The sequence below is a fragment of the Corvus moneduloides genome, chromosome 9, assembly GCF_009650955.1.
Source record: "Corvus moneduloides isolate bCorMon1 chromosome 9, bCorMon1.pri, whole genome shotgun sequence".
NCBI lineage: Eukaryota > Metazoa > Chordata > Aves > Passeriformes > Corvidae > Corvus > Corvus moneduloides.
In genome coordinates, this window is record NC_045484.1 from 7,305,904 (window position 1) to 7,321,121 (window position 15,218).

The 15,218-nt window shown below is 41.9% G+C and overlaps 1 protein-coding gene across 5 annotated transcripts in view; it reads left to right on the top strand.

The window, feature by feature from the left end:
* MTA1 (metastasis associated 1) overlaps positions 1-15,218 on the top strand; it is a 79,206-nt gene that overhangs the window by 35,254 nt on the left and 28,734 nt on the right. For all 5 annotated transcript variants that reach the window (XM_032117328.1, XM_032117330.1, XM_032117329.1 and 2 more), the window contains exons 9-11: positions 1,336-1,524; positions 2,628-2,702; positions 11,540-11,598. In XM_032117328.1, the coding sequence (XP_031973219.1) occupies positions 1,336-1,524; positions 2,628-2,702; positions 11,540-11,598 (323 nt within the window). The remainder of the gene's footprint in view (positions 1-1,335; positions 1,525-2,627; positions 2,703-11,539; positions 11,599-15,218) is intronic.

Here is a 15,218-nt window from a genome sequence, read left to right on the forward strand (position 1 = left end):
AAGCAGACCCTGTCTTTGGAAAGGAATCCTTTAGTTACAGATGAAGGAACTTTTTCTGGCCTTGTGCCTCTTACGATCCATCATGGATAATACTATGAGATAATTTTTTGGTTTTTTTGCTTAGTTTTATTAAAATATTCTGATGACGTGCTCGACAGCCCATCCCTTGCATGGGCTCAGTAGCTCTCTTGAGAAGAATGCAAATTATTGTCTGCCTGTCTGTAATGTTACAGTGCCAGAAAGCCATTCCTCATCACTTCCCCAACACCAGACTCACTGGCATCCTTTGGTGAGATTGACCAAGGATGTCTGGGGGAAAAGCTTGTGGTCAGATAAGAAATGTCAGTTGATGTTGTTCTCTTTGATGAGCTCCAGTTTAGAGTACCTGAGGAGTAGTGATATTGTTAAGTTTTTATAATCATAAATGTTGCTGAGTAGATTGAGGAAAGGGAAAAAACTTGAACTTTTATGCTACAGAAAGTTTAATGAAAATTTGAATAAGATTTATGAAGTCTTCAGAGAACCGTTATCAAAGCCTCACCTTGTAACTGGAATAATGTAAACAAATATTTACATTATCTGTAGAACAAATTCTAGTGTAGAACAGTGTAGGTTAATTATTCTCGTGCACAGAACTGGTATGATGAAAGACAAATAACATCCTGATTAAAACTGCAGAAATGGGGAAATAAAGCCAAGCTTTCATTTACTAACAGCAATTTCTTCCTTGCAGTGCGTTCTCAGCCCTTGTAAATCACAAGTTGCAGACAGCCATGGCTCGGCTTTCTGAGGAGTAATTGCCCCTGAGAGTCATTCTTTTTCCTACTCAGCTGTGATGTGTGACTTAACTTGAATCTTTTTTTGAGGTTTCTGCCCTTTGGGGGGGATGTATACATGTGTTGCTGCTCTTGTTTTTCATATATGAAATTTTTGTGGATTATTTGACACAGTGCATGGCTATGTCTGTGAGGAAATGCCCTTGTACCTCTATCTCCTTGCCCCATCTGTGGATGGTAACTCAGTCCTGGGGGGAGTATGTCTCTCCTGTGCATTTTTTTACCAGTAGTGCTGCAGTGGTGGTGCTGGTGAGGAGCTGATAGGAATTACTGATACACAAGGGCTTGTGTTCCACAAACCTCACTATTAGTGAGTGTTAGGTTTGTACACTGACAGCTACAGTGTGAGGTTGGAACAAGTTTTTACTGACCGTGTTAGGTATAGAATACTGCACCTTCAAATCTCAGTGCAGAATTTGTCATTGCTGCTTCACTGTTAAACATTTTCCCCCCCAGATACTTGTCCTTACATTTCTCTTTCTCCTTTCCCACCCCCTAGTTCCATGCTATGGACACTTTGCACAAAAATGTCTATGACATTTCCAAGGCAATCTCCGCGCTTGTGCCACAAGGTGGGCCGGTCCTGTGCAGAGATGAGATGGAGGAGTGGTCTGCTTCAGAGGCAAACCTCTTCGAGGAAGCACTAGAAAAATACGGAAAAGATTTCACTGACATTCAGCAAGATTTTGTGAGTATATAAAACGGGGGCCCCCGTGGCAACTGGCTCTGATTGGTGACAGAGCTGGCTTGCAGCTTGTCTAAACTGTGTTTTTCATCATGTCGAACAAGGGAGCTTTGAACTGGAGCGTGCGTCTTGCTGTAAAGTGGGGAAAGGCAGACCTCATACTGGTGACAGCCTGGTGTACAGTCAGAATTTCAAATCACAGATGATCGCTTTTCCTTTAGAAACGTTAATTTACGATCATCTGTTCCACTACGGCTAAGGGAGGACGTACAAAAGTGTTGTGACAGCTGAGCTGCTCTAGATTAATTTGTGTTTGAAGGAGAATAAGTATTGGGCCTTCTGAAACATGAAAATGTAGTAACCTTTACAGTGTGGTTTCAGAAAGGGCCTTTTCAGAAGGAATTCTGGGCATCCAAGGGAAGTGTCCTGTAGTTTGGCCAAAGCTCCACCCTCGGTGCTCGGCCTGCAGATTGAATGGAGTGCTGTAAGGAGAGCCAAGTTTCACTGCGTTGCTGTTCAAGTCCTCTGGAACAAAACAAGTAGTTTCAGTGTTGTTTGTCCTGTGCTCTAATCTTACAGAGGGACTTGGAAACAGCAACACTCTGTGGTCCTGCTGAAATCCTCCTCTTTCTCACGCGGAGAACAGAGCTGGCAGGGCACAGTTCTGTTAGCAGTTTGTTTTGGTTTGGTTTTTTCTTTTTTTAATGGGCCAGCTCCATTGAAGCAAAGCATATCAGAACTGTGATACTGTAGTTGTGACTCTTGCTTGAGTCTCTCCTGTTTAAGCAGAGAGTCTGAGCCTGTGGGCTCCCTTCCACATTGTGCCTCTCTTGAATGGTTTGCTGTGGAGCCAGTGCAGCATGAAGATTTACCTGTAGCCTGTTCCACTTTTACACTGAAAGCTCAGGGTTTTTTGAAAGGCCATTTAATTTAATATGGGTCCCCTGTGCATCCAATCCCCTTTGTAGATTCAGACTTTTTTTTTGAGGAGGGTTAGTAGTTGCAAAACTCTGCTGCAAACCGTCAGTCAGAAGAATCCTGTGAATTTCAGTGAGACTGTGTGCCAGCTTCCTTCAATAAATGCTGCTTTTCCTTTGTGTCCCCAGCTCCCATGGAAGTCTTTAACAAGCATTATAGAATATTACTATATGTGGAAAACTACAGACAGATACGTTCAGCAGGTAAGAGAGTCAGAATTACCTCTTTCATTCCAACAGAAGTTGTTTTTCTTGCCTGTGAAACCAAGCTTTGTTTGTCTATTCTCCCTCTTGGGGTTCAGCCTTTCCAATAGCATTCTGTTATGATCAGAACAATCTCTTGTCACTAAACTCATCAGCCCTTCTGTAGATACAAACAGCACTGGTAAGAGTGCATTCTTTTCATGTTTGCTGCTACCCTGTTTGCTTGGAGCTTTCTAATGTCTGGTTTGGAATTCGGCAAAGGAAGGAAGGCAGTGCAGTTACTTTCTGACTATGGAGTTCAAGGTCAGCGTTAACTTCAGTGACTTTCTGGGGGTGCAGTTGCTGTACAAGGGGCCCCCACGCTGATTCCCCACCACTACTGCCCATGACTTGGATGGCAGATGCATGAGGCTGCCCCATGTAAGCTCTGTGAGTGAAGCGTTTATCTGGGAAGTGTCACTGGCTCAAATTCCCAGACTCGTTATACTTGAGAATCAACTTTGAGTAGTGTTTACAATCATTTTTATCTCTGTTTAAATACGAAGACTGGTTGGTCCCTGAAGTAAAGCAAACACAATGCAAGCAGCACACAAAGTCTTGCAGAGTATCAGTTGCTGAAAACTACCTACAGTATTTAACAGGAAAACTAAGTAAAAGAAGGGAGAAATATAGAATGGATTTTTCATTATAATTATCCGTCCTAAGCTGAAGCATCTATTTGAAGTATTAGAAAAAGTGGAATTGTGAAAATGTCCTGCCTTAACTTGGTTCCTTGGAAATTCAGCCTGGGGAAAAGACTAGACGCCTGAGGCACTGACCAGTGTTTGGCATGTGCTGTAATGTGATTTTTACCATTTTCTTTGCACCCTCACGACAAATGAAACTCTTTTTTGCATCAGTTATGTTTTACTTTCAATAAAAATATTGGTGGCATCCCTATTCCACTATTTCCCCAAGTTCATTCTTTGACTGAAACTTCTCCTTCCAGTAAGGAAATGGGTGGTAGGAATGTATGATGGTGATGGAAGCTGACATGGTGGGGAAGAATAATGCTCATGGCTTTTCCTTCCCCATTGCTTTCTCCATTTTCCTAAGGTTTTTTACATAGGCAAAATTGCAGAGGAGATAGTTATGTGAAGACTTTGATTATTTGTTCTTGCAGCAATTAAAAAACACAACAAACCTTACGGTTTGTTCTATTCCTGTGCACTGGGTTTTCTCTCATGGTTATGCTGTACCTTACATGTGCTGCCCAGGAGTTTACCAGGGAGTGGGATTTGGGGAAAACTTCCAGTTAGACACTCTGCACTTAGGAGACAGTATAAGCTGAACAGGTAGAAGTTGCAGTGCAGAGATAATTACATCAAATAGGTCTGAACTGAGCTGAAGACCTCATCTCAGATTCCCAGCTTGTACAAGCGAATAATACCATGAAACATTTATAAAAAGCTTGAGAGAACCATCTATATGTAACCACAAAGAGAAAGCATAGGAAGTTGTAGTTCAAATAATGGTATATTACATTTATATTTTACTTGATGAGTGCAAAGTCTTTGGCAGAGTACATCCTTTGCCACTTTTTCCATCTGTTTCTTCGTAGTGTTTGTTCTATGTAGACTCTTCCCTTGATCTAATACCACAGAATGGTTCTGAGGCTGACAGCATTTTTGTGCATAAGATACTGAAAGTATCGCAAGTAAGGATGTGCAAAGTGTATCTCAAGTTGTTGCACTTCCACTTCTGTTGGGGTCTCCTCCCCCGCCGTGTAGCCCTGGCAGAGGGGCCCTGAGGGCACAGACACGGGGTTTCCCTGCCCCTGCTCAGCCTCGTTCCCGTTGGTTGGTTTGTGTTCCCTGCACGGGCAGAAGGAGCCTTGTTCCGGTGACTGGAACAGTTCCTGAGCACAGCTCCGGCCATGTGGCTGGAGAAATAAACATCTCTCTAAAACAGCTATCAAGAATCTGTCTGTCCTATATATTTCCTTTCCACGGGACTCCTGGTTTGATATATGTATGTTGCAATATCCCCACTGCAAAATAATGGTGGAGAATTGAGAGCAGAACGATCCCTGATCCCTAAGCGACTGATTTGTGTGAGTAAACCCTGGAAACTTTGGATTCCTCTTCTTGGTTTTGCTTTGCTATTCCATATCTAAACTATGGAGGAACCGTGGGAAGACTCTTGGCTCTCAGAGCCGCATATGGACATTTATCTTAAAATGATTCTTGAACAACGATTTGTAAATTTTAGCTTGATTCAAGCTCAAAGAACTGAAACACTTCCTGGCATGGTTGTTTAAGAACTTTTTCTATGTTTCTTGGGATTTAATTCTTACCAAGGGCTTTTGGAAAACCGTTTGGACACAGTTAATACTGGAGTCAAAATATATGCCGATGGAAGAATATTTTCATTAATATTATTTAGTTACCGAGACTGTTGAGCAATGTCAGCTGTGTCCTGGCGAAGGGAAGCCTGGCGCAGGGACCGTGCGGCCCAGGCCACGTGCACCGAGCGCTCTGCGAGCAGCAGCGAGGCAGTTCCCGTGTGCGGGCGGAGCCACGCGAGCCGCAGTGTCGGCGGCGGAGCGAGGCGCGGCGGGACCCGGTGGTGCCCGCCCGGCCCCGCGCAGAGCGTGGTGGAGCGAGCCCCGTGAATGCCCGAGAGGGGCGGCGCGCGGGCGGCGGCGGTGGGGCGGAGCCGCGCCCAGCCGAAACGCGCACTGGAGCCGGGCGCGGGGGGGTCGTCGCCCGGGGGCCCGGCTGAGACGTGGGTACAGCACCTGGCAGCGGCAGCGAAGCTGCGACCAGAGGAGGCGACGCACGGAGAACTGAGCGGCGCGGCCGGGCCCGGCCCGCACGGCCTCGAACGCGACCCCGGGAAGAGCGCACAGGCACGAGTAGCTCTGACGGCCCCAGCAGCACGAGCAGCCCTGACAATTCCAACACGGGAGCGACCAAAAGAGAGGGCAAAGATGCAGCGAGACAGAAAACAGCAGCTACTCGAAAAAAGGAAAAAATCATAGTAGCTAAGATCTTAGGGATAGTGAAATGGTATAATGTTAAGCAAAATTATAGTTTTATAACAAGGTGTGACAACCAGCAAGACATATTCGTGCATAGAACTGCTATTAAAAAGAATAACCCTGAAAAATGCATCCCAAGCTTGGGAGATGGAGAGGTGGTGGAATTCAAAATTATACGAGGTAGAAAAGGGTTACAAGCATCGCAGGTCACTGGGCCTGATGGTGTTTCTGTAAAAGGCAGTATATATGCAAAAAATCGTAGTCATGTTAGACAATATCTCCATTGTAAGCCCCCCCTACAGTCTCCCTTTCCTAATCCCACCTTTCCCTTTTACCCTATGTCCTATTACCCCCAGTGTGTTCCCAATCCGTTTTTTCATCCATGGTTTCCCTCACAAAACCATGCTTTTGCCAATTGTTTCCCCAAAAATCCCTTTCCAATGCTGAGTGGGGGATGAAAAGGGGGAGGGAAGAAATTAAACCCTCTCCTGCCTCAGTTTCCCCACAAAGCATGCTCAGAGAGTTCTGTCTCCCTTCTGTCAGCCCTAAGATGTTGCACAGAATCTGTTTGGACATTTAAAGACTCAGGAGGGTGGCTTGTTTTGTTTTGAAACTGTTCTTGTTATGTTTATCCAGTTGTTTTCATTCTCCTTTTATTAAAATAAAACGGGTGAGGTGTCGGGGTCCCTCCCCCGCCGTGCAGCCCTGGGAGGGGGGCCCTGAGGGCACAGACACGGGGCTTCCCTGCCCCTGCTCAGCCTCGTTCCCGTTGGTTGGTTTGTGTTCCCTGCGCGGGCAGAAGGACCCTTGGTCCCGTGACTGGAGCAGTTCCTCGGCAGAGCCCCGGCCGTGCGGCTGGAGAAATAAACATCTCTGAAACAGCTATCAAGAATCTGTCTGTCCATATATATTTCCTTTCCACGGGACTCCTGGTTTGATATATGTATGTTGCAGTATCCCCACTGCAACACACTTCCCTCTTTCCAAGAAGATGATTAAATTGTATTCCAAGTCTGTATGTTAGAGGGTTTAATAGAAGTATTAATAACTTACTTATTCTTGTAAAATCTTTGTCTGAATGAACATTAAAAGTGCATTTAAATTGTCTGTATTTCTGTGAGTTACAAAACACAGGAATGAAGATTTTTGCCACCAACTAATTGGATGAAGAAGCAGCAGTTAGTTGGGAGCTGTTTACATCCTCCTATATTTCCCTTGACGTTTTCTTGGCATAAGAAAACACTGCCATAATCCTGAATTAGAATCTCCCTGTTTCTTGCCATTGAGCAAGGGACATTTTGAGTTGCCTTCAACAGAAAGCCTGTTCTGAGAACTGAACAGTAATTTGTACTCATGCTTGGTGTACCTAAGATCAAAAGGCTCAGTGCAGCACTTCCTGCTGCATTGTCATGTGAGTAGGACACCAAGATGGAGATGTGTGCAAATTGACTTCTTTTGGAGCATGCACTTGGATCTCGTATCCAGTAATTTTTATTTGGCTTTAGCTATACCGTGCTTTTGAATATTACCAGTATAAGTAGGAGTTCAGTCATCTTGAGAAGGAATGACCCTCCAAGAACAGAGCTGCTAGAAGGACTAATTCTACTACAGTGTCAACACAGAATTGGTGGTTTAGTGCAGGCTCCTGAATGTCCACAGTGATCCCAAGAGCTGTCCTGTCAGTAACACCCCTTCAGACTTGTCTTGAAGAAAATTAAGGTGATACATTCCAAATTCAGTATCCTGGGTCTCCTTCAAACACATTCTTTTCCTGGGACAGTTTTTCTGTGTCAGTACACAAGAGTGTATATTTCTGATTAAGGAAGGTTTGAAATGGCTTTGACTGATTAACTGCTGTTTTTTGGCTTCTTCCAGTGATTTGAGAGCTCTGAGGGTTGATGTGGTGTGTGGCTATGCCTACATTTTCATTCAGTGTAGAGGTTGAGTTCTTACATAGTTGTGAATTCCAGGGTGACTTTTTTTTAAAGACTAAATGCTTCTACTGTTGTGCTTATCATTAGGGGAAGTCCTAAAAACTTTAAAACATTAAAACTTTCCAAAGGTTGAGACAAGCTTGAGGCATGGCAGTGGCAGATGACTGTTTGAATTAGTCACTTTCTTTCTGAGAGTTAATGGCTTTAATTTACTTTTTCCATTTTTGTTTGTGTCTGAGGAGCAGGTAACTTCAAGGGGAAGATCAAATACTATCAATTTCTACTGTTCTATTTCTTACGTGGAAGTGCCATTAGAAAAGTGTAGGAGGAATAGACAGAGAAAGTTGGTTTTAAGGTCTGCATGATGAGAACACACTGGGGAAAGTGGAAGTGCCCTTAGATTTGACTCCATGAGGTAGGGATCTCTGGGTCAGTCTTGATGCGGATAGAAAACATCTTTTTTAAGAGAAGCAAGCTTGCTTTGTACCTAGCCCAGAGCTATGAATGATGTCTTAATGTACCAGCCTTCATGAAGTCCTGTGTGCTGAAGTGTAGAAATAACATCAATGAAAGGTTTTTCCACATTTGTGGGATGTTTTATCCCCAAACACCTCCTGTTGAATCTATGGTAATATGGAACTCAGTCACTTTCTTGCCAAAATTGCTAGAACCATAGGTACAACCCATCAATTCTGAGGTGTGTGTTGCTGGAGCACAGGCAGCTGGGAGCATTTCTCCCAAATGCATCATAGACTAATTCTCTCTTCTGTCCCACCTCTCTGACCTCTGTTGTATGTTCAGAGGTTTGAAAAAGAATAAACATTGTGAAAGTTCTCCTCTGAATCCAGAAGGTGTAATTTGTCTTCCCTATCATGAACTAATAAAGGCTCGATATTTGAGGATGTTTTGAGGCATCCTCATGCTGTCCATCAACCCAACTCTTGTGTTGTGGATGTTGAAATATCCACAGTGTTCCTGGATTTCTTCTGTTATTTCCTCTTTATAAATGTTTGCTCTTTAGAAAATGACCACAATCATTTGCTCTGATACGTCACCTATTATAAAACTCTTTCAAGCTCAGGGGATAGGATGTCAAATCTGGGAGAGGATATATAATGGACAGATGTTTGCACCAACTTGGATGTACAGTGCTTAGTACTTTAATCCCTTGGTCCCTGTGGGATAGACAAGTTGGAAATATCTTCCTTTTATAGATGGGGGAAATATGATGAGGTAAATAAGAGGATATACTTAAGATCTGTGTATATAAATAACTCAGAGAAAAGATTTTTTTTAGGCCAAACTGCTAGAAAAAGTTACAAATGTTCTGGATTTTTCTTGGGAGTGAGGACATTATTAACTACATCAGATAGCATTAAGAATTTATAGTATAAATATGCTTTAGGCACATATCAATTAATACCTGGCAAAGGACCTAGCAAAGCACTCTCTCAGGGAAGGGATTATTTTGAAATTGTGCACGACTACATTTCAAGCATCTTTCTTTTGTACCTTCTGGGATCAGTCACTGTAAGGAAAGAGGAAACTCATCATATCTGGTCTATTGATTGCCCACAGCCACAGGTACTTAGTGCAAAGCCTCTTCTTACCCAAGATATTGTGGTACCTTCTGGAAACCCTCAATTTTCCTGGTCTGCTGTTTGTAATAGGGGTGTGTACTATTTGTCGTGTGCTGTGCTGGTTCCCAGGCAGCTGTAGGAGAGGGGGTTGTGGTGGAGTCCAGGTGACTTATGGCAGTTGTTAGCTCAGGGCTTGCTCCATGGTCATCAGTCACAAAGGAAATCTGTGGGGTGAGGTTGACATTCATCACCTGTTTACTAAAATACTGCTTAATACCCTAAATTAGCCATGTCCCCAAGGCAGATGACTTTATGTTGTGCACAGGAGAATATTTCAGTTGCTGATAATGCTTTGTGCTTGGATGAAGCTCTTGCATTCATAGATTTCCAAAACTGTCATAACATAATGATGCCAGATAGTCCCCATGGGAGATTTTGTCAAGAAAACACAGCTTTTTCCTCTCACAATGTAGAAATTTAAAAAACACAACAGTTCTCTACCAGTGTAAGTTTCCTGAATTTCCTTTCTCAAGGAAATTGGATTCTGGTACTGGTCATCAAACAGTGTTTTAAGCTGTTTGTCAGTATCTGGTGTTGGATTTCCATGTATTTCCTGGGGAGACTGAGCTCTGTAGCTGTTCATCTGCCAGTGTAAGTGCCCGTGGCAATCTGTGCCTCAAGGATGAAGTCCTCTTTTTCAGCCTGAGGCTGTGTGGAACAGGCTCCAGTTCCTGAGCAGGAAGGCACCTGAGCATGCATTTTGTTAAAGGATGATTTTTTTGTGTAGTGTCTCTCTGGAAGGTGGAGGAGGATTTCTGATGATGTTTGGAGAACCATTGTGACAGCACTTCTTGGGGCCCCTCTTTGGGTGGTTTTGTTTCTTACATAAAGATGCTCAGTTAGGGTGTCTTGAAAACGTTCAGTTTGGGCATGCCATTTGTATTCAGGAGAACCTCTTCAGTTCCATCACTGATTGGCAGCAAAATGTGTGATTGATTCCTGCACATCTGTAGGATTGATAAGGATTGTCTCCACAAGGTCTTCTTCATCTGGGTTTTCTTGAGGCCAGTTTTCAGGCAGCAGTTCTTGTCCTAGGTGGGGTTTAACAGAAGCAGTCTCGGAAGCTGGCCGGCTCCAGCAGAACGGAGTCAGCCAGGAGTACAGCTCTGAAGGTGTAGCCATAGTCTCAGGATAACTTTCAGAGGTTCTGTTTTCTCTTTCCTTGCTCTCTTGTCTGACAACTTCATTCTTTGATTTCTAAAATAGGTTGACTGTTATTTGCAGGAAAAGGGAAGAGGGGAATTCTTTAGGAGTCTAGAGAGCTTTGGTGAGGAACTGGCAGATTGTCATATAGAAAATTGTTGTTTAAAACTGTCCTGATAAAAGCTTTATGCTTACAGGAAACATTTACTTTGTTGTTTCTGTGTGTGTCTGTAAAAACAATTTTTATGTTTGTCCAGCTCTTCAGTGACACACTCTTCAATTTTATTATGTTTTCTGGTGCTTCCTGCTTCTATGAAGATACTGACTTCAGCTTTACATTTTCCTAGACCATGCCTTGAGGCTGCTGCATAGAAAATGTTTGGCTAATCTGTTTATCTGGAATATCCCCATGCTGCTGGTTTGTCTGGAAAACATTGTCACAGCTTTATGCAGACAGCTGGTACCAGCTTTGAGCAGGGGGTTGAACTAGAGATGCCAGAGGCTCACCCAAAATTTATTTTGCAAATGTAATAAAGAGAAAACTTGAATCTCAGTGTGCCTCTCCTACTGTTTAAGGGGTGAAGGTTTGAGTTAGAAAAGGTGTTCTTGACCTTTTTAATGTCTCAAGAAAAATCTTCAGTGTCACTGAGCCTTCAGAAGTTTAGGGGTATCGACACAAAAGTCTTACTTGAAACTTTGAATGAATTGGCTCAGCTGTTGAGGAGCTGTGATGGAGAGGTTGCATTGTTGTACCTGTTACTGTCCAGTTGGTGAATGTTTTAATAGAGAATCAACACTGACATGTCAGATCTTTCTCTGCAGGACAAATAAAAGCCTTTTAAAAAAAGGAATTTGAATTGAGGTAGATGGGAATGAAAAGTTTGTCCTCATTATTAGTAGCTTGGCATCTCTTCGACTTTTTTGCAAAGCTGCATAGTCAATTGATGCCCACAATTGTCTTCAGTGAATATTTTCTTGTTGGAAGATTTAGTGGAGCTGCTCAGTAAATAATTGCTGAAGTCCTTATAGGTTTGCTACTTGACTCAGGTAAGGTGGGTCTTATTTTTATTTTAATTGTTTTCTTTTTTCTATTCAAAGAAACGATTGAAAGCAGCAGAAGCAGAAAGCAAGCTAAAACAAGTGTATATACCCAACTAGTAAGTATCTCTTGTTTTGTTTTCTATCTCATTACAGGAGGACTGGTGTAGCAGTTTCCATGGCCTACCAATATTACTATTTCCTGGTTAGGATGTTGTGGTCTCATGTTGCTCATTTCCTTCATCCTGTATAATGTTCCCATCCTGAAGCAACTGTTACTTATCTTCTAATTTTTATTTTTATATGGACTTGGGAGTTGGGGAGTTGGGAGCTTGCTGGCAGGTCAGCATGGTTGTGAACAAAAGGGTAGCTAATTAACTGTTCAATAATCTCTCTGTTTTTCTATTAGTTTTTCTCAGCAGTGGATCACCAATGCATGTTTGTTTCCTAACAAATGTATATATCATTATATATTAAAAATAATGTATGATTATTGATATGTGTACATGTATTTTAAAACAAAATTCTTACTAAAATGTCTTCTATTTCATTTTCTCTGCATAGCCTAGTCAATAGTTGTTATAATGCAGAATTTCTAGTCTACCCTTTCCTTTCACTTTTCAACTTTCACTCTGATATGTTCCCCTGTGTATTATCCCCAATAACTCCTTCACTCTTTTATGCTGTCTCCTTTTAAATATTTATGAACTTCTACCATCTGTTCTGTTACTTTTGATAAAACTAATTTTTATATATTTAGCTTGCAAGGCAGCCCCTTATTTCTGCTGAAAATAGAGGATCCATGATTTCTTTTTTGGTTTGAAATACCTCAATACCTCTCAGGTGAATTTACTAAAAGTGAGGTGTAATATTCAGAGTGAAGCCAAACAGATTTCTTGTCACGCAGTCTTTCAACAATATTGCTTTTTGTGGACAGTGTTACTCTGCAGGGGGACACTGGACATCAAATTAAACATGAATTCACAATGTAATAAGCTTGTAAAGCAAAAGGCAGTGTAATTTAGACTGCAGATGCAAAAGGATATTGCAGACGAGAGAGCCTGACAGTCCTGCTGTTGCTCTTGGATTATAATGTGTGGAAGGAGGGCTTTGTGTTTGGAAGGTTGTGGTGCTCATTTGATAATGGCTGCCTGGAGTGGCATCTTACCCCTCAGCAAGGTAATTCTTGTTCCTATCTAAAGAACACATAATCAAATCAGCAGCTTACCTCCCTGCTTCAGGAACAGACCTGTCTCTGCCCACGTGCCTGCTCTTCTTGTCTCTGGCTTTGATTTCCAGTCACGGTTCATTTTATGAGTGTTATACCTTAACTTACATATTATTTGATAAAATGTTTTCCTTCTCTTTCAATATCCTTTCATTTGTATCAGGAAAAGTAGCAATTACTTGATTTACTTAATCCCATATGAATGCTTCTGCTGTTTTCTTGCTATTAATACCTCCAAATATGGCAGCAATTAAATATTTCTAAGCTTTTTGTATTACTTCTACACAAGCTTGAGTACAAGGTCTGGCATATAGGGACTGTATGGTATCTACATTATCTTGTGACCTAGAAGAAGATTATATTCTTGGTTTGCAATAGCAATGCACGGTGTAGGGATCTAAATATCAATGTTATTGATTTGTCCTTATCATGTTACTGAGCCCATTCCTGTTCCTAGGCTTGAGCCATAATGATCCACTTGTCACCTCAAAAATAAATTACTTGGTGTAGGCTGTCACAAGACCTATGCAGAAGCGTATCTGCCGATTGACTGAAACACATTTTAACAGTAACTGGTGTAAAATTGTTGGCAGTGAGAGACCCTGGAGGATACCAGGCTCAAACAATTTTATCTTTTTTTTTGTCTCTGGCTGTCTTCCGTTGATAGGTCTCTTGTTTGTTTCTCCGATGTTAATAGGAAAATCTAGCAGAGAGGAGGAAAATAATAAGAAAAAGAATAGGAGCTGTCTTCAAAGGTCACATACATGTAACACAATGAAAAATAACAGCTCAATGTAAAGCTTTAGAGTTGATATTTTTTTAACTTGAGACTGTGCCCCAAATTTATTAACATGGGTAACTAAAGCATGGAGGGTCATAGAGGTAATTGATGTGAGATTATCAAGTCCTAAACCAACGTCTTAGAAAAACACTTCTGACCTAGATTGAACAAACATTTCTGTACCTCTTCAAAGAATAACCCTGGTTTCGGGACAGACATTTGTAGTTGACTTGACAGAACCTAATGTCTATAAATATGGCTTTGCAATGCAGCCCTTTGGCTGAAAAGCACTAATGTGCTTTTCTGGTGAAAGGAAAAAGTGTAAAATCAGTTAAACTCAGGAAATACTGAAAAACAAATGTTTTAGTTGTCTTCTGTAGCACTGTCTCTGTCAGTGGGAGTGGTGTTGAAGCAGCAATAGATATCTGAATGCACAAAGAGATTCCACATTCTCACATGCCTCATCCTGCCATCCTCTGAAGTGATTGCAGTGTTTGGAGGCCTTCTTCATGCAGGTGTAGTCTCAGACTCTTTCGTGTTCTCATATGTACCCAAACATACTCTTCAGGTTGTTGTGGAAGTCATGCTCTAGTTTTACTAATCTTACAGGCATCATATGTACCAATTACTTGCTTCTTTTTGGTAAAGATCTGGTTGTGTAGCTTGTGCTTTTTGGGATTAGGGCATCTGCAATCATGAAGGCTGAGACATCCAGTTTTGTGTGGCTTTTCTCTCATTTGCTTTGATCTAAGTGATACCAGGAGGGGTAAGAACAGAAAGGGAAGAATGAACTGCTCCACACAATTTCCAGTCCAAAATGTACTGGTGAAAAATGTGACTTTTAACTCTACATCTGTATGTGTTAATGAATACATTCTATTTACAGTATTTTATCTGAGAATCTCAAAGCACTTTGTCAAGCTGCCTCTCAAAGGCTGTGAAGCAGGGAAATATTGTTCTCCCTACTGTGCCCCTTTTGTGAATCCAGTAGGGAAACTTCAGGAATAGGTCAAAGCTTTGGATCACTACAAGGGGCAGCTGCTTAACAAGCTGAAGATAATTCCTTTGTCTGTTGCTTGGTTGTCCTCTGCTTGAAGAGCAAGACTATTTTTCTTCCCTGTTTCATTGTACAGAGGTTCATGGCAACATGGAAAACTTAAAGGTGTAATGCTGCTCTTCCTTCTGGAGCTGTGGTAGTTAAAATGGAAATCTCCAACATTTTGTTGGAGAAATCTGCTCCTTTTCAAAAAGCACTGTTTAATGGTCATTAGACCTGTTGTTAGAAGTGGGTATTTACAGGAGGCTGGAGAGCTGTGAGGAAAGCTCACCTCCATTGCCTGGATCCAGACACTTCTATTAGATGTCTAGATGTAAATGGCACAAATGTGCCTTACAAAGGATTTTAAATTGTTTTTATTTCTGAGGCTTTATTTCTTAATTGTTCAGTTGCATCCAGCACACATGGGTTCTTCAATAACAGGAAACATTCACTGGGTGGTATTAAGTTTATAATTATTTCTAACAACAAAAATTTTATCACCGTGCTGTGGGTCAAATGCTGTCTACTTGTTTACTGAGGGCATATCAGTCCTTTGTGGGGATCAAGATTATCTCCAGGTTGGATTTTTTTGTACAGGGGCTTCAGTCCATGTTGACAGGCTTCCAGCACCTTCTCTCTGCACCTGCTTTATTGCCTCCACCTCTTCCATTGCGATTGATCTGAAGAGTAC